Genomic DNA, 25,000 nt, shown 5'->3' with positions numbered 1-25,000 from the left:
CTGTGGATGTAATCTTCCCAAAGTTACAATAATTAATGTTAAGCTTCTTTAAGCAATACGTTTCTGAAAGAACTCGCCTGATAATATACTTAAAGCTGCGCGGGCTGTTTGTGTTGCCCGAGCTCGGAGGCCGGATCTCCATGCCGCTCACGTAGCCGAGCTTAAACCTTCTGCTAAACTAAAGGGGTTGGATATTAGCGCCCCACCACCCCTACCACCAACACCCGAACACACACTAACACACACTCTCCCCGCCCCCGAAAACATTTTTGGAGTTTTAGACACAAAACACACACACGGAATTATTTCCGGCCGACGTAACACCCGGAACGAGAGCCGACAATTACGCCGAGACAAACGACGAGCGCGTATGAAAACGTGCGAAAGCCGAAGTCTGACAGCCGCGTCATTACGAGACGGTTCGTCCTCACACTACACTGAGCCGACGATATCCGTCTTGTATGAATATCTGTGACTGAGATGAACGGAGGGGGTTAAGAAGAAGAAGAAGAAGAAGGGAAAAAAAAAAAAAAGAACCGAGAGGGATTAGAGTGCAATAAAACCTGTGTCAGTCTTATCAGGCTCGAGTGCGATTTTTAAACATATGTTAATCTCGGCTAAAACGCGTCCTTTTTCCCTTTCTGCCTGCGTTTTTATTTATTTATTTATTTGTGTTATCTGTCTTATCGAGCGCTCGGTAGGTGTGAGCTTCGCCGAGTGCCTTTAGAAGCCATTATTTTCATAATTGCGTCCATTGTGCTGGGTTATGAGGCGATTTGAAAATCATATGTGTGCATGAATGCATAAATAGAGATGGATGTCGAGCAGGTGCGTTCGGAAAAGCCGGACCGATATCAAAAGCGCAGCTGATAAAATTCTCAATACAACACCGAAACTGTTCTGTGGTGCGACAGATTGACCGTTCGGAGACCCCCCCCCCCCCACCCCCACCCCCACCCCTTTCTTCCCCCTCGTCCATCACTCTTCAAAATTCGATGTCTTCATTAGAACGTATTTATTTATTTATTTTTTTAAAAAGGACGAGAATAAACATTGAGACGTGACGATAACCCGGACGAGTACTACCGGCGCCGTCGATGTAGGCGTATTTATTTTATTTGATTATTATTCATTTTCCTCCATGTGAAGGACACTTCTCCCTCTGGTGAAAGAATAACGAGTTCATTAAGCGCGAGCTGCAGCGAGAGCCCCGAGCGCCGGAGTCTGCGCCGAGCTCGCGTCATTAGGGCACCGCCGTAATTAAGAGTTGTTAGAAAGCGAATTCTCCAACTGCAGATTAGAAAATTAAACTATTTACTGATTACATATTAATAGAGGACAACAATGGCGCTTGCCATAAGCTTGGAAGGCGACCAAGGAATAAATCTGTGTACTTAATTACTATAAACAATGGTTGCATGGAAATGGAGGGGTTTTTTTCGGAGGCGCGCTCCCTTCTGTAATGTGCCTGATATCAGAAGACACTTGACAATTCTTGTTCAATTATCTCCGTTCTCTAATGTGCTGTGAACTGCGCACGGTAAATAAATTAAGCGGCCCAATTACTGCCAAGTCTTCTGGGGAGAGCTGACTCGGCGCTCATAAGAAAGAAGAAAAAAAAAAAAAGTATTAAAAAAAAAAAAAAAAAAAAAAAAATCGAATTCAGTGCACGGTGTATAATCTAAAGAGGGAGCACAGGGCTGCGGGAGGAGGGGAGGAGGAAAAAAATCATAATAAAGCTGAAAGGGAGAAAGATGAGGAGGGAGAGAATGGGAAGGAGTTAAAAGGTTTACATCGATCCCATTTATAACGCTCATGAATGGCTGAATGAAATGAGTCAATGGATAATGAGCAAATGAATGAAAGAAAGACGGAATTAATACAGAAATGGAGATCTGCGCTCCCGAAAGTGCCCCGGTAGAAGCCGTCGGTCTTAACCCTTCCAATTTGTCCGTATTCAGCTCCGTTGGCGTGGAGATGAACCCGCATGTCGATCTTCGTTTACACGTCGGCCATCTCGGTGCGACGGCGTTCGTCGACGTTAGCATTAGCTAGCTATTTTGTTCATTAGAACAAAAAGTGAGACGTGTACGACTCCCGTCGTAAAACCCACAGCCGTCACGCGTCGCTCTTAACGTCGCTCGATATGACGGCTCGGGCTTTTACGACGGGAGGACTTTTAACGACGCCTGACGATCCCGTGTACGTGACGCTCTCCGAAACAGAAACAAAAAAAAAAAGGTAACTTTAGGATCGATCTTTTTACCTGCGACGGTTGTAGGTCGTGTCTTTAATTAGCTCATAAAGTAAAGCTTTAACGTCGATCGGTGATCCTTAAACCATTTATTATAGAGCGCATACGCAAATGTACACGAGATCTCCCGCCGGCGACGAGGAGAAAGCACGGTCGGGTACGGCTATTCCGGAGACGCGTGTGCCGTGAACGTTCGAGTCTGGGCCTCGTGGACAGGAATCGACCGCGCTCGACTGGAAATCAAACCGATAGGCGTTTTGACTTGCGAGAACGCGAGCGATATTGATCTTTCACATATTAACGAGAGATCAGGAAGATGCGAACGCTCCGTTCCGGATGCTGTATAATGACTGTTCATCGTCGTCGTCGTAAGGAACCAGGAAAACACGTGCGTATGCAGGGTTGCACGGTTCAACGAGGACACTAAGTGCATAATGTTTAAATTCCTAGGAAAGGAATATGCACAAGAGACGGGATGGTATCTTTTTTAGTAACTTTCTGTCTTTTCCACACACACACACACACACACACACACACACACACACACACACACACACTCTTGAGCATGTTGATCTATCTCAGGCTGTTTGGTTTGTGTCCTGAGCTGCTAACCGGCTTGGGTTCATATCACATCACAGCGAAAAAGCCCTTCAGGCTCGCACAATGGCTCCGGTGTGTGTAGACTCGAGACCAGCCGAGAAAGAGCTGGAGGGAAAGGAAGGGGGGGGGGGGGGGGGGGGGGGGTTCTGGTGGCGGTGGTGTTGGCAAACGCAAAATGGAGATAGTCTTGATACGAGAGCAATGCGACAGAGACGCGTATAAACCAAAGCATCTATTTTGCCCCCACTCTCCCTCCCTCCCTCTCGCTCTCTCTCTCCTCCCTTGTGAGAGAACGCTTGTTTGGTATCAGTGGCCGCATGGCTGGACGCTGTGCTCCAATTTTAGCCGTTCCCTGTTTGCCGAGCATCATCTTTACAACATTTTAGTGGCCAAAACCGTGCCCTTTACCTCGCCCTTACACACCGCGGATCCTCTTTACACGTGCATGTGTGTTTGACAAACACGGGCAGTGGACGCACTAGTATGTATATCTATGTGCACGTGCTATTATTTCTTTTGCTCCTCTCTAAAATTCCGTTTCTGACACACACACACACACACTTTCTCTGTCTACTCCTCCCTCTTTCCCTCTCTCCGCTACAGCATATCAATGAAGGCCAGATATTGGATGCGTGTTGCGCTCGGCTGCGCTATCAGTGGCCGTTATCGTTCTCGGTGAAGCTCGGCTTATCGCCGTGGTCCAGAGAGCCGGAGAGCCTTTTCATATCCCCCCCTCCTCCGTCCCGCTTCAAACGGCCCCCCACTTCCCCCCCGAAACTCGGAGAGAGTCGGGCCGCGCTCGATTCGCCAGACCCTGTTTAGGGCGCAAATTGGGCGCGCTACCTGTGTCCATGAGATAGCGCAGGCGCTTCTCCACACACGAGGCGCGCGTGTCGATCTGCCTCTGCTCGCTCTCCAGAGCCACCAGCTCGCCCACCACGTACTGACTCGTGTCTCTGAACGCCTTCTGAGAGAAACAGAGAGAGAGAGAGAGAGAGAGAGAGAGAGAGAGAGAGACAGCGAGAGAGGTTAATCATCACTGATGTCACATTCTACACGTAAACACAAGAACAAACAGAAAAGAGGAGCGGGAAAGAGAGAAACTGAAGGAGAGGAAGGGTGAGAAAGACTGAAGGAGGAAAAGAGAAGAAGAGAAAGAGAACCTGAAGGGGAGAGGGAAAGGGAAAGAGAAAGAGAAAAGGGAGGGGACGGGGGGGGGCAGAAAGAGAGAGGCTAATCATCATTGAGTGAAGGTCACTTCTACATAAAACCACATCCTGGTTCTCATTTATGACACACGGCAGCAAAAAAAACAAACAAACAAACAAACAAACAAAAACCACAAGCAAGGATGGGGTTTGTTATTTATTGTGGACATTAAAAACGTGCCACAGGGAATAATTTATTTTACATTTTGCGAAGTGTAATGCGATCTCTCCAATTTGACACTCCTCCAACAGCATGTATCCCATTTCTCCTTAATCTTTACGATCCAAAACACATACGACCGGAACGATATCCTAATATTCATGCGTGCGAATCATTTTCTGGAAATCAAACCTGAGGGAGGCTTAAATAAATAAATAAATAAACAAATAGATAAATAAATAAATAAAGTGTCGAACCTACAGCGCACACACGTATCCGTGTTCTCATTTTACCCTCGATGCCTGAGAACAGGGGTTTTGTTTTCGGTTAAAAACGCTGCACATCGAGACAGGAACCTTTAGAGGATCCGGATACTTCGGAAAGCGGCGGATTTCGGAACAAGACGCGGCGTGAAAAGTCAGCGAGAGAGAGAAGTCCTCGCGTTACTACTGATATGGATGCTGATAAGACGTGACAGCGACACGATTTCCTGAGAATAACATGTTTACGACGTGTTAAAATCCACTTCCTGTAGCGGTTTCCCTCTCCCGAGGACGTTCAGTAAGGAATAATCACTTCGAGTCACGCGGCTGCTGGAAAACGATCAGCGGTGAGATGTGCTGGCGTTCCCACCCTGAAGCGGATTCGTCTCCGACGACAGCGGGGTTTTATTCTTCCGACACCCCGGCGACGCCCCAGAGCCATTATTTATTTCATACATGACGACACGATGTACTTTTTATCCGTTTTCATTTACATTTCATTCCGTCGAACATCCTCGAATCGAGTTCGTTCGTTCGTTCGTTCGTTCGTTCGTTCGCTGTAATGGTTTGGTCCCTCACCGGCGTCTCTTCGTCTTTCTCATCATCTTACTGATGACCCACAAACTCCTCCGTCCTGAAGGCCGGAAAACCTGAAGTTCACCGCTTCGCCCGAGCGTCACCACGACTCCTTCGGTAAGCCGTAAACAAACATCTCCTTGCAGGAGACCGCACCGGATCGATTCAAATGTGTTGCGGCAGGAACGACTCTCGGAGCCGCTGTTAAAGAAAATCAATCGACCGATCCGGTTCGAGAATCTAGTATAGATAAATTAATAAATAAATGCGCACAATGCATAACATATGTATTGGCATTTTTGGTTTTCAAGCATCGGGTGTAATATTTACCTTCCCTACTTAGCTCTCTAATCCAATATGAGCCTACAGACTACACACACACACACACACACACACTGTGAGAAGGGTCAGTGGGCTTGTCAATAGGAAACACACACACGCAGGGGTAAATTGAAATACAGTGGTAAGGTGGAGCAACGCCTAAGGCCTGTCAGCAGGAGACCTGACAGAGGTGAACACACCCTTACACACCCTCCTTTACACACACACACACACACACACACACACTCCTCCTTTCACATTAACTACTGGACACCAAAATGCTGTCCCAGTCACAAAGTTTATTTTCTTTAAAAATGCTTGCAAACACAAACACATGCCTTATCGTCTCTCCCTCCGGCCAGTCGCACCCCCCCGGGCTGAGAAACGACGGAGGATGGCGGGGGGGAAGGAAAAAAAACGAAAAAAAAAAACGAGTGTACATTCATAAATGATGGACACATAGTTAGTGCTGATCCGGTGTATTTTTAATAGGAAAGAAGAAACAGAGCGATAAAGAGGAGTGAGAGAGGAAGAGGTTACCCCCCCCCCCCCCCCCTCCCTCCCCTCCTTTCCTACACTGCATTTTCTTGGCGCTGTCCATCACGGGCTCCTCTCCTGCTGCAGCTCTATCGCTGCATTTCTCCCACGAATCAATTTTACACATGATCAGCGCCCCCGCGCCGCCATAATTAAGGCTAGAAATTACCATATATATTATATTAATGCAAACATCATTGGGAGGGTAATTCTGGCTGAGCCGGGGGTAATGGGCGGGTTCAACACCGATTAACCTCCGCACAGAGAGACGGGTCCGGTCAGGGTCTCGGCACGGCCTCGCGCTCTCGCGCATACCTCGCTCTCCTGTTCTCACCCAGCCTCGCTCTTTTTAACTCTATCTCTCTCTCACACACACTCACACGGAGATACACAAACACACACCGTCCCTTCATACGCGCTTTCTGTTTAGTGCAATAATTACGGTCTCTTGCTACGAAAAGAAAAGGAGAAACGAAGAAAGACACGATTACTTTTTCCTCTCTGTTCCTAATCTCAGGATCGTCAGTACCCGTCTAATTTATCCGAGTCGCTCCGGCTTAAAGGTAGAAACGACCCCCCCCCCCCCCCCCCCCCCCCCCCCCCAATAAATAAATAAATAAATTTAAAAAAAAAAAACCCCAGTGTGTGTGTGAGGGTGCACGTGTCACTCAGGAATTACGAGCAGGATAAGAATCCGAATAAAGAGAATCGGGAAGCACCTCGTCTTCTGCCGGCTTTCGGTTTTCCGCCTCTGAGGAGCTGATCCGGTCCTCACCCGCTCGCTTCAGGTCCTCAGGCACCGACCTCTGCCTCTTCACCTCTAGCAAAGAAAAAGAAAAAAAAAAAAGACGAGAGGATGGACATGGCAAACTGGGACGTGAAAGTGTCGGAGAAAGTAAGGAGTATTAGTGCGTACATCAGAGCGGCTGTTACAGGCGCAACAGTTAGTGCTGGAACAGTAAGGAGTGAGGGAGAGCAATATTATTATAAAACATTCAATTCTGCTTTAAATTACATCACAATAGGATTTTTAAGAGTGTTGTGGGTTTCATCATTACTCCTATACCACTGAGCAGCTCAAGAAGAGATGCTTTTTCTGCTTTTCCTTGTCAAATTCTTTTTACTCTGACCCCCCCCGCCACCCAAAACCTGGGCTATACTATAAATAAATAAATAAATAAATACACACGCTGTGTAGAGTTCATTTCCTGTCTAAAGTCCAGATCCATCAGGTTAAAGCAGCGACGTCACGGTTATGACGAAACGCATCACGCTGCAGTTACGTCTTTGCTTCTGTGTTTAAGTGACTTTTCATTCTTTAACCAGATAATCATTTTGGTTAAAAAAAAAAGAAAAAAGGATATTTGAACAGTAAAACAAATGAGTGTCTGAGCGGAGACTCTCTCTGACGCGAGAAGCTGAATTCTGGGAAATTATGACTCATTGACTGAGGGCTTTCTACTGTAGAGTCACTTCGGTCTTAAAGCTACGGTCGAACAACTGAACTGATAGAGAGTGGACGTTCCTGGTCTTGTGCAAAAGTCTGACGTACTCCTAGCTGGCTTCAAAAAGCACTTGCAAGCTGTCATGTTTTATTTATTTATTTATTTATTTATTAGTAAACCCCCAAAGTACTGAATTAGTAGGGTGTCGAAACTTTTGCACAGGCCCCCCCCACAAACACACACACACAATATCTATATCTGCATAACTCGCCCGGTAAGGTAATACAAAAGGAACAACAGAATGAGAAAACTATATTCAAGAATTCCAAGGATATTATTCAACGTACGACAAGCTGAAAAAATACAGGTGCATCTCGAAATATTTGAATATGGTGGAAAAGTTTGTCCCCCCCCCGGAATTTAATCCAAAAAATCTGAACTTTCCTATATTTTAGATTCATTACACGTAAAGTGAAATATTTCAAGCCTTTTTTTTTTTTTTTGGTTTGTTTTAATCGTGATTTCGGCTTACGGCTCGTGGAAGTCAAAATATTAGAGTAAAGAACTGATTTGGTTCGAATCACAGACGAATCACAGACGATTCTCAGACGAATCACAGCGAGTACGCAGATGCATCTCTAATATAACGAATGCGATATTATATCGTGTATGAAATGGACGTTTCCTTGACCAGTGAATTAAACATACGACGTTACAGCAGTTTCGACGAGGATCCGACGTGTATCCGATGATATCCCACAATGCACCGCAACTGATTAGTGCCCAAATGGTGCGCAAAGAATACCCGTGATCCGCTTGTCGTGGATGAGGTAGACAGGATCCATTCAAGGACACGGGGGAACGTTTACGTGAGAGAGGATCTGAGGTCCGTCTGTGGGCGGAGTCTTACCTGGCCTGCTCTCCACATACTGGCTGAAAGACTTGAGCTGCGTCTTGCGCACGGCTGATTCCTTGCTGAAGACGACGGGGCTGCGGAGACGCTCGGTCGCCCTGCGCAGACGCTCGGCCTTCAGCTCCTCGCTGTTATTCTGCAAGGGACAGAGAGAGAGAGAGAGAGAGAGAGAGAGAGAGCAATGAAAGAAAGAAGAGTAAGCAAAAGGGGAAAAACATCACTTAACTTCAAGAAGCAGAGGACAAACTCATTTAAATAAGCATTAAAGAAGTACCAAAAAGAGAGAGAAGAAAGAAAGTGTGGGTTAACGTTAAATCAAAGGACAAATTAGACACACACGCGGCCAAAAAGAAAACGTTTAATTATGAAATGCTGAGGAACGCTTAAAATAAATAAATAAATAAATAAATAGACGTTTCTCAGCCAGTCCGCATTAACTCACAGCAGCAGAAAGGAAGAAGGCAATTAAGTCGACTTTCGGCAAAACCCGCAGCCAGAAAATATATTCAGATTATGCAAATCGAACATGCTATTGTTTTGGAGCTCCGTCCCTATCAAGCGCGTTATTATTACAGCTCGAGTCCAACATGGCAAGCGGACCGGAAAGCGAAACAGCGCCTGTTGTTTTTCTTCCCCTTCCAGAAGAACGTTCGCTGACGTCAATTAGAAAAGGGAAACGTCTAATAAAGTTCGCAATTAGCGAACACGTTCCACTGCTTGAGAGCGAAAGGGGAGAAACATCGTTAGCGTGCCGCACTGGCTCGCTGGGGTGTGCATGAGAATCTGACTGACTAATAAAGACGATCACAGACGCGTACACGCACTCGGGAAGACTTCCGTCGGTTTATTCCGAAATAACGACTTTTCAAAAACGCCGCGGTAATTAGCTTCCCGCCGCCAGAGCCGCCGTCACCGGTGACACGGCTGTTTAGACAGTCGAATCGAAACGCTCGGGTCGGACGCGGGTTAAGCGTCGGACGATAAGATCGGCCGTCAGACGCCCGGTCGGCCGCGTGTGTTTTTTTGCTGGCGGGGAGGAGAAAGAAAAAAAAAACACGAGTTCGGTCCTCGTAACTTTTAACAAATCACGTGTGGCTAGTCTGACGTGCAAAACAGAAACGTCTCCCATTAAAGCAGCAGACCAGACAACGCTGACGTGCACGTTTTCACTCTTCTGAGGGAATTCATCTCGAACGTGTCCGATTAGACAACACGTGTTTAGTGCCTGAAATCTCGTTAGAGTTGTACTGCAGCTATGAAGCATAAAAGAAAGCTCACAGCTACCAGATTAGCACTGTACGAGTCTTCGAGCTGTGAAGTTGCCTCAGATCGTTTTGCTTACGTGAGGTCTGACACTGTGTGACTCTGATTTGTGGGAAAATAAATGGCAACGTCTGAAGGGGAAATTCTATGTGCTTTGGGCTAATGATGAATATGATGGTAGTTAAAACTGTCCTTTTTGTGCTTATGCATGCTCACGCGGTTCCTCTGCTCCTGGTGTGTGTCCTAAAACTAGCCTGGGGTCTACAGGGTGAAGATTATTCAGTATTTGTGGCTTTTCACACTCCGGGACTAACGACTGTCCTTTTTCTGCTTGAAGACCTGATTTTCTCTCGACAAATCTCCAGCTTAGATTTCCTTTTCCCCCACTTTTTAATTCAATTAGAAATCCAGCTCGAGTGTGAGAGAGGTTCTATATAAACAAAAAGAATTTACTCACAGTGTGTGTGTGTGTCTCGAGAGAGAGACCGCCACGGAGCCCTTTAACCTGGCCTAATTCTCCTCATGTTAATGTCTTAAGAAAACAAACGGGCTTCTATTCTTAAAAAGCCTCGCTAGGCTCATTCTCTCCCCAAGGACCCCGAGACCCTCTACCACCCCTCTGTCTCAACACCTGCCCCCTGTGCCCCTTTGGCAGCCCTGGCTGGGACAGATATAAGGGGGTATCCCCTCAGTGAGATCTAACCCCTTGTTTATATGTTATCGCCGTGATCATTATTGTGCTGGGTGTTATTGAGGTAGAAGTGTGTGTGTGTGTGTGTGTGTGTGTATGATGCGTGACTAATGTTGCGCTCGACTGCACGCCGCAGACAGTTATCAGTCAGCGCCAAGGCCTGCGCATACGCACAATTACTAATGAGAGGCGACTGGGACGACCAGAGGTGTGTGTGAGAGAGGAAGAGAGAGCTCGTTAAAAGTAGAGAGAGAGAGAGAGACAGACAAATATGTGTGTGTGTGCGCGTGTGCGTGCGCGCGTGTGTGTGTTTAAACACCGTCCCAGCAGCACAAGTCCTGGAGGAGTTGTGAATGTGAAGATTTCTCCTGGGAGAGGAGCAGTTTATCCTCCTTTTGTTTGGAGAAAAAAGAGGAAATGCATCAGAACTGATTTTTGATGAGACAGTGAGTGAGTGAGTGAGTGAGAGAGAGAGAGTGAGCGAGCGAGAGAGAGGGAGCGAGAGCGAACGAGAGAGAGAGAGAGCGCGAGCGAGATTCATTTTTTGGCCTGACTTAAAAAATGTTCAGAGGGGAAAACAATTCTCAGTAACAAAAAAAGGTGTAATGATAGTGAGTGCATTTAGGAATTCTTCTGTTTTTTAACTTATGTTTCATGATACTTTAGTAAACAGAAATGAAGGTGTGTTTGATGTGGGAATCTCCACACAGAGACACCGTCAGGTAGCCATAAAGCAGCTCAAAAGTGCAGTAAAGCAGGTAGGACTTAAGAGAACTGCAGTAAAGTGACTGGGACTGCAGTAAAGTGACTGGGACTGCAGTAAAGCAGGCGGGGCTGCAGTAAAGCAGGAAGGACTGCAGTAAAGTGACTGGGACTGCAGTAAAGCAGGCAGGACTGCAATAAAGCGACAGGGGCTGCAGTAAAGCGACTGGGGCTGCAGTAAAGCAACCGGGACTGTTGTAAAGCAAGCGGGATTGCAGTAAAGCGACCGGGACTGTTGTAAAGCTGGTGGGACTGCAGTAAAGCGACCGGGACTGTTGTAAAGCTGGTGGGACTGCAGTAAAGCGACCGGGACTGTTGTAAAGCTGGTGGGACTGCAGTAAAGCGACCGGGACTGTTGTAAAGCTGGTGGGACTGCAGTAAAGCAACCGGGACTGTTGTAAAACAGGATGGACTGCAGTAAAGCGACCGGGACTGTTGTAAAGCTGGTGGGACTGCAGTAAAGCGACCGGGACTGTTGTAAAGCAAGCGGGATTGCAGTAAAGCGACCGGGACTGTTGTAACGCAGGATGGACTGCAGTAAAGCGACCGGGACTGTTGTAAAGCTGGTGGGACTGCAGTAAAGCGACCGGGACTGTTGTAAAGCAAGCGGGATTGCAGTAAAGCGACCGGGACTGTTGTAACGCAGGATGGACTGCAGTAAAGCGACCGGGACTGTTGTAAAGCTGGTGGGACTGCAGTAAAGCGACCGGGACTGTTGTAAAGCTGGTGGGACTGCAGTAAAGCGATCGGGACTGTTGTAACGCAGGATGGACTGCAGTAAAGCGACCGGGACTGTTGTAAAGCTGGTGGGACTGCAGTAAAGCGACCGGGACTGTTGTAAAGCTGGTGGGACTGCAGTAAAGCGACCGGGACTGTTGTAAAGCTGGTGGGACTGCAGTAAAGCGACCGGGACTGTTGTAAAGCTGGTGGGACTGCAGTAAAGCGACCGGGACTGTTGTAAAGCAAGCGGGATTGCAGTAAAGCAACCGGGACTGTTGTAAAACAGGATGGACTGCAGTAAAGCGACCGGGACTGTTGTAAAGCTGGTGGGACTGCAGTAAAGCGACCGGGACTGTTGTAAAGCAAGCGGGATTGCAGTAAAGCGACCGGGACTGTTGTAACGCAGGATGGACTGCAGTAAAGCGACCGGGACTGTTGTAAAGCTGGTGGGACTGCAGTAAAGCGACCGGGACTGTTGTAAAGCTGGTGGGACTGCAGTAAAGCGACCGGGACTGTTGTAACGCAGGATGGACTGCAGTAAAGCGACCGGGACTGTTGTAAAGCTGGTGGGACTGCAGTAAAGCGACCGGGACTGTTGTAAAGCTGGTGGGACTGCAGTAAAGCGACCGGGACTGTTGTAAAGCTGGTGGGACTGCAGTAAAGCGACCGGGACTGTTGTAAAGCTGGTGGGACTGCAGTAAAGCGACCGGGACTGTTGTAAAGCTGGTGGGACTGCAGTAAAGCGACCGGGACTGTTGTAAAGCAAGCGGGATTGCAGTAAAGCAACCGGGACTGTTGTAAAACAGGATGGACTGCAGTAAAGCGACCGGGACTGTTGTAAAGCTGGTGGGACTGCAGTAAAGCGACCGGGACTGTTGTAAAGCAAGCGGGATTGCAGTAAAGCGACCGGGACTGTTGTAACGCAGGATGGACTGCAGTAAAGCGACCGGGACTGTTGTAAAGCTGGTGGGACTGCAGTAAAGCGACCGGGACTGTTGTAAAGCTGGTGGGACTGCAGTAAAGCGATCGGGACTGTTGTAACGCAGGATGGACTGCAGTAAAGCGACCGGGACTGTTGTAAAGCTGGTGGGACTGCAGTAAAGCGACCGGGACTGTTGTAAAGCTGGTGGGACTGCAGTAAAGCGACCGGGACTGTTGTAACGCAGGATGGACTGCAGTAAAGCGACCGGGACTGTTGTAAAGCTGGTGGGACTGCAGTAAAGCGACCGGGACTGTTGTAAAGCTGGTGGGACTGCAGTAAAGCGACCTGGACTGTTGTGAAGGAAGCCAGACTGCAGTAAAGGAACTGGGACTGTTGTAAGTAAGGCTGGACCGCAGTAAAGCAACTGGGACCACAGTAAAGAAGGCTAGACTGCGATAAAGCAACTGGGACTGTTGTAAAGCAGGCCAAACTGCAGTAATGTGACTGGGTAAGCTGGAGGAAAAGTGTGTCTGAAGTCTGAGAGCAAGGCCAAAAACTCTGCACCTGACTTTCAACACCAGGCCATTTGAATCAGAGCGAGCTCTGGCACTACTGTTATTGTGCTCCTACATCAAAAGGCAAGGCTGCATCTGCTCACAGGAAATCCCTTCCATCAGCAAGGAGAGTGAGGGGGAAAAGCGATAGGGAGTGCGCGCGTGTGTGTGTGTGTGTGTGTGTGTGTGTGAGAGAGAGTGAGTATAGAGGTGCAGAAAGAACACATTACAGTCGCCACCTGGGGGCTCTGTGTACAGCAGTGCAATAGGAGACATTCTATTACATACTGTTGTATGTTTACCTGCAGAAGGGCTTTCCATTGAACGCTGCTGTGCGATTACTTAAAATTAACACTCACTCTGGTAATGAGTTTACTTTTCCAAATAAACCTTTAAAACCTGACTCCTCTCACATCTTTAAAAATTCACTTATCTTATCATGGCTACATAATCGTAGGTGAAGCCCCTGTACTCACTAAACGTCTCGAATGCTCATCCGCATTCTGGGCTTGGGATTATTAGCATGTATTAAAACGAGTTGCTAAGACGATACAAATCGGTATCATTTTTCCTGTTCAGCTGTAATGCAGAAACAGTCGCCACAAGACGACGAGACCTGACTGATCCCTGATCAGCAGCTCTACAGGGATGATAATGGCTCAGTGATTCAGGTGAACATTAGTCATCAGTATGTGATCACCAGTTCTACGTTTAAATCTCAGGACAACAACAGAGTCACTGTCTGGTCTCAACTCCTAAGCTACAAATTGCTTCAGATTAAAGTTGGAACTGGCAAAATAGCAGTTCTTAAACGGTTTTTTTTAATTAACATCTCTCTCTGTGAATAGTAAGTGTTACGCCAGCCTCCACAGCCCCCTTTGCCCTCTTTCTCCACAGCTATCACTGGCCTGCACTGTAAGAGATGCAGTGCTGTTCTAATGATGCAAGGCTTGGAGCGGTAGGTACGCAGTTAAGTGAGTGAGTAGGTAAGAACGCGAGGGGGTACGTGAGTAGGTGAAAACATGAGTGAGTAAGCATGCGAGCGGGGAAGTGAGTGATTATGAGTGAGTACATGAGTAAGTACGTAAGCGAGTAGCTAAGTGCAGGAGTAAGCAGGACAGCAAATAAGTGAGTATGAGAGTGTACACACACACACACACACACACACACACACACTTTTCTGCTAAAATCCTCTGCTTAAACATGACTCTTCAACTGTGAAGAGTGGAACATGAATTCCAAAAACACACACACGCGCGCACCTGCAAGCCCAGGTGGGCCTCATCTCCCGGGCTGAGTGGAGATGTGCTGGAGGCCGTGAGGGATGAGGAAGAGGAGGAGGACGAAGGTGAGCTTCCCCCCTGAGGTCGGAACTCTGTCAGCTTCTTCAGCTTCAGGTCCACGTGCCTGCTGTTCATCACTCCTATAGAGAGAGGAGAAGAGAAAATAAACCGAGAAGAAAACTAACAAGATGAACACACTGACTCTGAAGTGGATCACGTTGGGAACTGGCGTGAGCGTGCACACACACAAACAAGTGCAGAGGGACGTATGAGACCCGAGACTCTACAGGTGTATGGGTGCACCTGGAATGTGTGTTTTTTTTTTTTTAATTCTTTGATATTGCCATGACGTACTTCATTCCCTACAGACATGCTATTCGGCTGAAATCACTTCATTTCCATTGAAAAGATTCAGCTTCAGAAGTGATGACACTCCTACAGGCAGAGGGACATCTGCAGTAGAGCTACACGGATTGGTCGGACCATAAATCTCCCAGCACACACTGAGGCAAAATGGCTTCCTATTCACTACACCAGGGGTGAATAACAAACTCAATGATACATGTAATCATTTTAATAAAGGCCGATTGTGGCTTTTACCACTGTGGAAAATAAAATAATCACAGACCCCTGTCCTTCACAAACCCCTCCAGGCCACTGAACCCCACTTTGAGAACCATGAAACCAATCATCTTGTATTTTTCCGTCGTAACGGATTTCATGCAAAGTCTTCCAGACACTAACAAAACCTACTACTTCTGTTCATTGTGGATCATTGCAGGATACACACACCCTTCATTTTTGACTTAAAATTAAAAAATATAAATACATTTGTAGTCATGTTGTACAACAGATGAATGTTTTCTTTTTTCGTTTTGTTTCCCTAACCCAGAATTAGAAGGGGGTACAAACTTTTGCACTCAACTGTAATTTTAAAATGTGATAAAATATGTCGTAAATGATTCAGACCCCTTTCACTACATCAAATGACCCAAGGGTTTCATCTCTCTCTCTCTCTCTCTAATACACACACACACACGTGTACACATTATTTCTCCTATCTAGTTTCATCTGCACGTTCATCCTGATTCAGCACTCATGCTTCACCCACAATGTTACCATGAAATGTCTCCAACCTAAGACCTAAAGAATGAACCTAACCTTTCTGCTTTGTCACCCTATTCATCCCCCTCTCTTTTTTTCTCTTCCTACCTGTTCTTTCGCATTTTTCTCTTTCTCTCTTGGCATCTGGGAAAGTTGTGCATCTTGCCTTACCTCTCTCTCTCTCTCTCTCTCTCTCTCTCTGTTGTTGTCTTTCCCTCTCTGCACAGGGCTGAGTGAGTGACTGAGTGAGTGGGTGGGGATGAAAGAGAGAAATGGTGTGTTTCATGTGCATCCCCCTCTCCTTTCCTCTCCTCTATCCATCTATCCCTCAGACCGTCTGCACCCCAGCAGCAGCAACACCACAGGAGCCATTTATCAGGCCACAACACAACCCAGATAAAGGCTGTGTGTTAAGCGAAAGTTAGTGCCTGCGCAGAAACAGCTTTAAAACCATCTGCGAAATGAAAAAGACATCAGCTAACACGGGGACGCAGCAACTCGAGACGAAGGACCAAAATATACAAACTCAAACATACTGGACCAAAAGACACAAAATACACAAATAAGTGTACTGTACAAAATACTGTATGCAAATCTGCACATATGGAGCCCTACCGTGTTTAAACAGACATCAGAAATACACTTCATAGCTGACAGCATGGCTAAGACGACGGCTAACTCAATTACGCTGTATGGAATCATAACTACACTACTCATAACTCAAATACGCTATACAGAATCATAACTCAAATACACTATACAGAATCATAACTCAAATACACTATACAGAATCATAACTCAAATACGCTATACAGAATCATAACTCAAATACGCTATACAGAATTATAAGTCAATTACACTGTATGGTATCATAACTCAAAAACACTGCACATAAGCATAACTCAAATATGCTGCCCAGAAACATCTCAAAAATGTTGCCAGGAATCATAACTCAAACACACTGCCTGGAATACTGTATGGAAGAATAACTCAAATAGGATGCCTGGAATCATAACTCAAATATGCTGCACATAAGCATAACTCAAATATGATGTATGGAAGCACAACTCAAATATGACATATGGAAGCACAACTCAAATATGACGTATGGAAGCATAACTCAAATATGCTGCCCAAAAGCATAACTCAAATATGCTGTATGGAAGCATAACTCAAATAAACTGCCAGAACTCATAACTCAAATATGTCGCCAAAAAGCATAGCTCAAGTTTGATGTATGTAAGCACAACTCAAATACGCTGCCCATAAGCATAATTCAAATATGCTCTATGTAAGCGTGACTCAATACGCTGCATGGAAGTATAACTCAAATATACAGTGCATAAGCATAACTCAAATATATGGTACATAAGCATAACTCATATATACTGTACATAAGCATAACCTAAATATACTGTACATAAGCATAACATCATATACTCTACATAAGCATAACCTCAAATATACTGTATATAAGCATAACTCAAATATGCTGTACATAAGCATAACTCAAATATACTGTACATAAGCATAACTCAAATATACTGTACATAAGCATAACCTCAAATATACTGTATATAAGCATAACTCAAATATACTATTCATAAGCATAACTCAAATATACTGTACATAAGCATAACTCAAATATACTATACATAAGCATAACTCAAATATGCTGTATATAAGCATAACTCATATACTGTTCATAAGCATAACTCAAATATACTGTACATAAGCATAACTCATATACTGTTCATAAGCATAACTCAAATATACTATACATAAGCATAACTCAAATATACTGTACATAAGCATAACTCAAATATACTATACATAAGCATAACTCAAATATGCTGTATGAAAGCATCTCTCAAATACACTGCACACAAGCATAACTCAAATGCGCTGTATGGAAGCATAAATCAAATATGCTGCCCAGAATCATAACTCGAATACACTTTACATGCGCATAACTCAAATATGCTGTATGGAACCACAAATCAAATACCCTGTATGGAAATATAATTCAAATATGCTGTACAGAATCATAACTTGAATATGCTGTACACAAGCATAACTCAAATATGCTGTATGAAAGCATATCTCAAATACGTTGTAAGGAAGCATAACTCACATGCTGTATAGAAGCATACCTCAAATGTACTGTGCTAGAAATTTAAAACAAAGGGTTAGAAGGCTCATTTGCATATTGTAGCCTTATATATACACTGCACATCATTGATCTAGTGATTATAGTTAGAACAGCTCTAAGGAAGAGTGAGTGTGTGACAGCATGCAATTTGGGTGAGTGTGAAAGTTTGGTTAGTGGTTAGGACACACACACACACACACACACACACACACACACACCATGCATAGTTAGTTTACCCAGAGAAGCCAGGTCAGTAGCTGAGTTAGTAAAGTCATCCTCCAGCAGACAAGTGGCCATTGGCTCCTCCTCATTATCACAAACAGTGACATCATCATCGGGCGACGGCGCCACCTGCTCTTCTTCAGACCTCTCCTCCTCACCAACCACACACACCCTACTCACCATGTCTGGAACGACAGAAACGCATCATTGCCCAAAAAAGGGAGAGAGACGGTTAGTAAAGAGAGAAGAAGGTAGTTAGTTAAGTGGACGAATATAACGTTTTCCCGAGAGTGAGACGCGTTCCCCCTGAAGTCTGTGCATAATTTACATTGCAAAGATGTCGCATTAATGTACAAGATGTTTTAATAAGTCTAGGAGAAACGCTGCTAACACAAAATGCTACAAAATATTCCCTATCTACATTTGAGTTCAGTCTGGTTAGCTTCCATGGATGGAAAGATAAAAAGGATGAAAAAAATCGAACAGCTCGGATTAATACGACTGTAGGTATGAGATTTCTGTGTGTCAAACCACAGGATAAACCAGTGATGCAATCATGAGGTACTCTGGTGTTTTATTTGTAGTCATTAATTTTTTTTAACACTCAAAGAGGTCCCTGTCTGCAAACCTCTACTGTAGTGTGAGACACATACATACACCTCCAAACCCTACATATACATGTGTCTCACTGGGTTCCTTTAATGCAGAGACATCACACTTCACACACACACACACACACACACACACACACACACACACACACACACACACAATAAACAAAGAGCAATGAAACTCTCCTTTTCTCAGAACTGAAGACAGACAGAATGAAAGAGTGAGAAGAAAGCTGTTTCTATATCCTCATCCATTTTTTAATTTGTTCTCCGTGATACAGTGTGACACACACACACACACACACACACACCTAAAGCTAATTAAAAAAAGCTGCACGCTGGTGCAGTTGGTAAAGTTTTGCAGGCAAGCGTTTCACTCTGCTCAGCTTCAGTTCTCTCCGAACTACAGCTGAGTGTCTACGTGCGTGCGTGCGCGCGTGTGTGTGTGTGTGTGTGGGATTATGCGTTCTGCACTGCAGGCCTTGTGCATCAAGCCTATAGCGTTTCCCTGCGACCTGATTTTTAATGAGTTCTACAATTAGCAGAATTGAACAGCCAGAAAGACCAAGTAAATGTTTTTTTTTTTTTTTTCTCCCCCTCTCCCTCCCTCCCTCCCTCCATCCATCTCTCTTCCCATCATCCCTCTCCCTTCTCCTCTCTCCACTGTGACTTCCAGGCCCTGTTAGAGGACGGCGTGAGGAATGGCTTGCTGTTTCAGGCCTCAGTAATCGAGGAGAATAGAGGGAGAGCCGAGGAAAGAGGGGATGCCATTAAGCAGACCCGGGCGAGGATGAAGGGGAAAACTGACGCTTGTCAGAGAGAGAGAGAGGAGAGGAGAGATACAGACAGATTAAACGCACAGGAACATGGTGCTGTATAACCAGCTCAGTGTTGGGCATGACAGCTAGCCGCTGTGCTAATAACTCCCCTCGCCAACCTCCCCCAGTATGCCCCGGTCCTCCTCTTTAATTCTACACACAGAACGCAGGCTTACGTTCTCTACATTAATAACACCAGCTAGTGGCTCACTGGGAAAGAAATGAAAACTACAGGTGAGTAATTAAAGCAATGTGAAATCCTCCTGTATGTGTGTTTTAATAATGGCCACGAGGCAATGGAATTATGTGTGTGTGTGTGTGTGTGTGTGTGTGTGTCGTCAGGTGCTCTTAAGTTTTTCTGACGTATTACTGAAGGATTAACGAAGAACCTTCTGCCTGAACAAATGGATGTGTAGTCCTGTGTGAATGCTTTCAAATTAGGCTTCACACATGTGTGTGTGTGTGTGTGTGTGTGTGTGTGTGTGTGTGGTTTATAATGTAATGCACTTGTGGGACACCATAGCAAAGGTAAAGTATAATAATAATGGGAAGACCATGTATCCTATTACCATTTTGCACAGACACACATACACACAGAGACCAACACACACACACACACACACGCAGAGACACATACATATACACAAACAGGCAGACACACACACACACACACACACACAGAAACAGAAATAAATAATAATAATAAAAAAGAAAGAAACCAAAGTATAAAATTTAGGCACGTTATCATTAATGACTGTAATACTGAATACACTGCATGGCCAAAAGTATGTGGACACCTGACCATCATACCCATATGTGGTTCTTTCCCAAACTGCTGCCACGAAGTAGGACGTATAGAACGTCCCTGTATGCTGTAGCATTACAGTTTCCTTCACTGGAACTGAGAGGCCCGGACCTGTTCCAGCACGACGACGCTCCTGTGCGTGAAGCGAGCTCCGTGAAGACACGGTGTGTGACGGTTGGAGAATAAGAACTCGAGTCTCCCGCACAGAGCCCCGACCTCAACGTCACTGAATGGTTGAGGTGATGGTCAGGTGTCCACATACTTTTGGCGGTACAGTGTACTACTTTAAACAGTATTACACTGTGTGTGTGTGTTACACTGGGAATCTAAGATATAGTGTGTATAACAGCATTCACAATCAGTAAGGAACCTACACTACACATGAATGCACAGCGAGTGTGTAGATGATGTGTGAGTGTGTGTGTGTGTGAACACACTGGTGTGTGTACTGTGAGCATGTGTGTATTCACACTACCTGGATGTACATTTGTGAGTGTGCTCTGTTACGATGTGGCTGTTTGTTTGTGAGAGAAGTCTGTGTTTGTGTGTGTGTGTGTGTGTGTGTGTGTGTGTGTGTGTGTGTATGCGTGCATATGTGTGTGTGTGCCATAAAAGCCCCCTGCACCCACCTCCAGCTGCCTTTGACCTTCCTTTGAACTCTCCTGCAGAAGCGGAGGTGTCTGAGTGCAGAGGGAACTCAGCCATCTTCACTCCTGATCGAGCCTCTGCTATCAGCTGCCTCGCTCGCTCCCTCAGCTGCCTACGCCTCTCCTCGTCACGCTCCTGTAGAACACACACACACACACACACACACACACACACACACACGGGGGAAAGTGGGTTATTGAACAGGTGCCATCTTGAGTAATTGAGTGAAATGCCATTTTCAGCCCTCTCTAACATTATAGATCTGAGCGACAGAACCTGTTTAGCAGCAGTGTGTGTGTGTGTGTGTGTGTGTGTGTGTGTGTTTGTGTGTGTGTGTGAGAGAGCGAGTGAGTAAGTAAGATACAGTTCAATAGTTTATTATATTGTATACTATGTATTATATTTCTACATTAGACCGTATTTCATGGCATTGCTAAACTCTCTATTCTCTTTCCCGTCTGACTCTTATCTACTCTTCCACTTGTTATACATCGTACGGCTAAAAGTATCGGAACACCCGACCATCGCGGATCCGGGCCTCTTAATTCTAGTGATGGGGGAAATCATGAAGCTACAGCGTATGAAGACGTTCTATACAATTGCGTGCTTCAAACTCTGTGGCAACGGTTTGGAGACGGAACCCGTACGGGTGCGACGGACAGGCGTCAGGTGTCCAGCGTAGCCGCTCGGCTTATACACATAAGTATTCACCCCCGTTGAACGTTTCTGCATTTTGTACTGTTACAACACGGACGTGAAACGGACAAACACTTCAGTTGCACGTAGTGGGACTCCATTTGACTGATCATGTGACTTCTCATGCCGACGGGTCTTAATAACTAATTAGGGGATTCACAGCAATGGAGGAGTGAACACTTACGCAATACTTTTTGTAATATCCGAACTCTACCGATTCCCCACACCGACCACTTCAATATTACGGGCAATTTTGTGTAGATTCATGACATACCGGGCTCTGCGATACGATCCTACTGATATTGTGATTAATTACTTTAACGGTACACTTTTTCCGAGGTATTGCGAATATCGTGATGGATCGAAAATGGTGGATTGTTTATTCGAGAAAACATCCGATATCGAATCCGGTAAATATTGGAATTGGATTGGAAAAGAAACCAGTTTTTGCGACTGAAAAAAAATCACATATAAAAAGAGACTCGAGTGGGTTTTTATTTCGCTACCTACATATCGCCATACGTATCGCGTGTAACAGAAACGCCTTCTGGAAATCGCGATACGATATTTCTGCCGTATCGTCCACCCCGAACCACACCTCCACGCTATAACACCTAAAGTACGTGATAACACTCGTTCCGGAACGCTGCACAACTTTTCACGCAACTATAAACGGATAAAAATTTGCAACCTGGTTCTTTAACAAAAGGAAATAATAATAATACTAAGAGTGATTGTTAGCAAGTGGCTGTGTGTGTAATAAGCGCACGCCCAATCGTGCTTCGTTCCTGGCGTAATTAGGCGAGATGTTTAGATGCTTATAGTCCTTTCTTTTCCGCTCGTCTGGAAAGCGGCACTAAAATAGAAAGCCCGTCGTGTAAAACTCCCTCGTAACGATGAAAGCTAAAAACCGCCTCATTTCATGCATGGCATCCCCGCATATTAATTACGAGAAAAAGGAAAAACGAAAGAGACGCGACACAGGAGCATGTTATCGAACGTCCGGATGCTCGAGTGCACACAGACTGTGGCGTCGAGAATAATTACCAATGTACTGAAAGAATCGTGCTGGCTTCAGAACTTCTAGATAAGTGTCGGTGAGGAGCACCACACTCTGATTTGATTGTAATTACTACAAGAGAAGGAACTTTAATAAATGAAGTGACACTCTTTCGCCACTTTACCAGGTTCACCTAGCAGACGGGTCAATTTGGAGCTGTGGAATTTTTTCCCGACGAGGAAACCCTCCCCCACCACCACCGACAAAGAAAACGCCCCTTCAACTTGGAATTCCTTCCCGGGAACACGGAAGAGTCTCCTCAACGATCACGGCATCGATACGAAACCGTATTAATAAACTGGAACTCAAAGAACATAGTGATCAAATATCTATTAATACCAATAAAATCTCAGTGAAGTCACTGAGGAAACTGACTCGGGGTCTGGACTGCTCGTTAAGAGTTCGCATGGGCCTCCTGTCAGTCATTTTATAGATACTCTACTCTACAGGCCACTGCAGGTCCTGGGGGCGGAGCTTGGTGAATGTGGGCGTGAATCATTCAAAACGTCTCACCCTTAACTAACTATTAGAGACCTATTCTTGGGGGAATTTTTTTTTTTACCCAATTCACCTTTAAACACTAATATGTTCGTATGCTGACTCATCATAATCATAATCATAAACAGCTGCTTAAAGCTGCTATAGTACAAGTAATATACAGGTGCGTACATTTTTTCTCCCGTAATTTAATTCAAAAAGTTGAACTTTCATATACTCTAGATTCATTACACATAAAGGGAAATATTCCAAGCCTTTTTGTTTTTTGTTTTGTTTTATTCTCGATGATTACAGCTCACGGAAATCAAAACTCAAGAAAGTACGTGAAAATACTAGAATAATGAATTTATAATACAGAAATGTCGACCTTCTGAAAAGTATGTTAATTTATTTGGTTCTGGGCTAAAATCCTTTTGTATGAATTACTGCATCAGTGCGGCGTGGCATGGAGGCGATCAGCGTGTGGCACCGCCGAGGTGTTCTGGAAGCCCAGGTCGCTTTGATAGCGGTCTTCAGCTCGTCTGTATCGTTGGGTCTGGTGTCTCTCGTAGATTCTCTATGGGGTTCGGGTCAGGCGAGTCGGCTGGACGATCAAGCGCGGTAATACCACGGTCAGAAAACCAGTTACTAGAAGTTTTGGCACTGTGGGCAGGTGCCGAGTCCTGCTGGACAAGGAAATCAGCATCTCCATAAAGCTCATCAACAGATGGAAGCATGAAGTGCTCTAAAATCTCCTGGTAGACGCTGCATCGACTCTCGACTTGAGAAAACACACTGGACCAACACCAGCAGATGACCTGGCAACCCAAATCATCACTGACTGGAAACGTCACACTGGACTTCAAGCAGCTTGGATTCTGTTCCTCTCCACTCTTCCTCCAGACTCTGGGACCTTGATTTCCAAATGAAATGCAACATTTACTTTCATCTTCCCCGTGATTGTGCTTGTGTACTGAACCAGACTGAGAGATTAAAGCCTCAGGAAACCTTCGCAGGCGTTTTGAGTTAATTCGCTGATTAGAGTCTTCTCAGCTCGACATTTCTGTATTATAAATTCTTTACTCTAATATTTTCAGATACCGGAGTTTTAATTCCCGTGAGCTGCAATCATCGAGATTAAAAACACAAAAAGGTTTGAAATATTTCACGTCACGTGTCACGAATCTAGAATACGTGGAACGATATTCAAATTTTTTGAGATGCACCTGTAAGTAATAACAAGAATGAACTTGTTTCACGGATGTTCCACAATATTACATGTGACTATAAATAGATAAAATAATAATAATAATAAAACAACAAACAAAAAAAAACACAACATGAGAATAAATGTTCTTAAATGAATACAAATTCTGCATTATAAGAGAAAATGGAACACTTCGGGACACGCAATTACTGGAAAATAACTACGGCCAGGGCGTCCACGGTGACTCCGTTTCACGCTGCTCGGCCTCGGATCACCTCGTCGTTGATTATTTTCCAACAGCGGCACGCCCCCTGATGTTTTATTCCTCGCTTAACTGCAACATCCCACACATGAACTGGTGCACTCACATATATACAAACATTAAAGTGCACGTCTACATCCGTAAACACACTCCGTCAACAAAAACGCACACCTCTCACACTAACACACACGCACAGACCTGTTTAGCAATGCATACAGTCAAATACGCCTGACATGTGCGCTATTCGTCTTCTCCCTCTCACGTATGCGCGCGCGCACACACACACACACACACACACTTTAAACGCCTGTAAGCTGTGATATGATTCTTCTAAGATTGACTAAGATATTGAAGAAACCCACATCCGAAACGTTTTTGAGTGTTTTTAAACCGGCACTTACATGCATATTGTCTCCCACACCCACACACACTTGTGCACACCCACACACCCACCCACCCACACACA

At 45.2% G+C, this 25,000-nt stretch overlaps 1 protein-coding gene across 4 annotated transcripts in view; it reads right to left on the bottom strand.

The window, feature by feature from the left end:
- The window catches only part of ehbp1 (EH domain binding protein 1), a 163,703-nt gene that overhangs the window by 28,182 nt on the left and 110,521 nt on the right, over nt 1–25,000 (bottom strand). For 3 of the 4 annotated variants that reach the window (XM_053682914.1, XM_053682915.1, XM_053682913.1), the window contains 6 exons: nt 20,814–20,967; nt 17,965–18,135; nt 14,452–14,612; nt 8,275–8,413; nt 6,639–6,739; nt 3,698–3,821 (listed from right to left, as the gene is read on the bottom strand). In XM_053682914.1, coding sequence (XP_053538889.1) covers nt 3,698–3,821; nt 6,639–6,739; nt 8,275–8,413; nt 14,452–14,612; nt 17,965–18,135; nt 20,814–20,967 — 850 coding nt within the window. The remainder of the gene's footprint in view (nt 1–3,697; nt 3,822–6,638; nt 6,740–8,274; nt 8,414–14,451; nt 14,613–17,964; nt 18,136–20,813; nt 20,968–25,000) is intronic. The other variant, XM_053682912.1, reaches the window with a different exon arrangement.

This window comes from Ictalurus punctatus, chromosome 9, assembly GCF_001660625.3.
Source record: "Ictalurus punctatus breed USDA103 chromosome 9, Coco_2.0, whole genome shotgun sequence".
In the NCBI taxonomy this organism is placed as follows: domain Eukaryota; kingdom Metazoa; phylum Chordata; class Actinopteri; order Siluriformes; family Ictaluridae; genus Ictalurus; species Ictalurus punctatus.
Note: the sequence above shows the minus strand (reverse complement) of the source record. Positions and strands in the feature narration are given on the sequence as shown.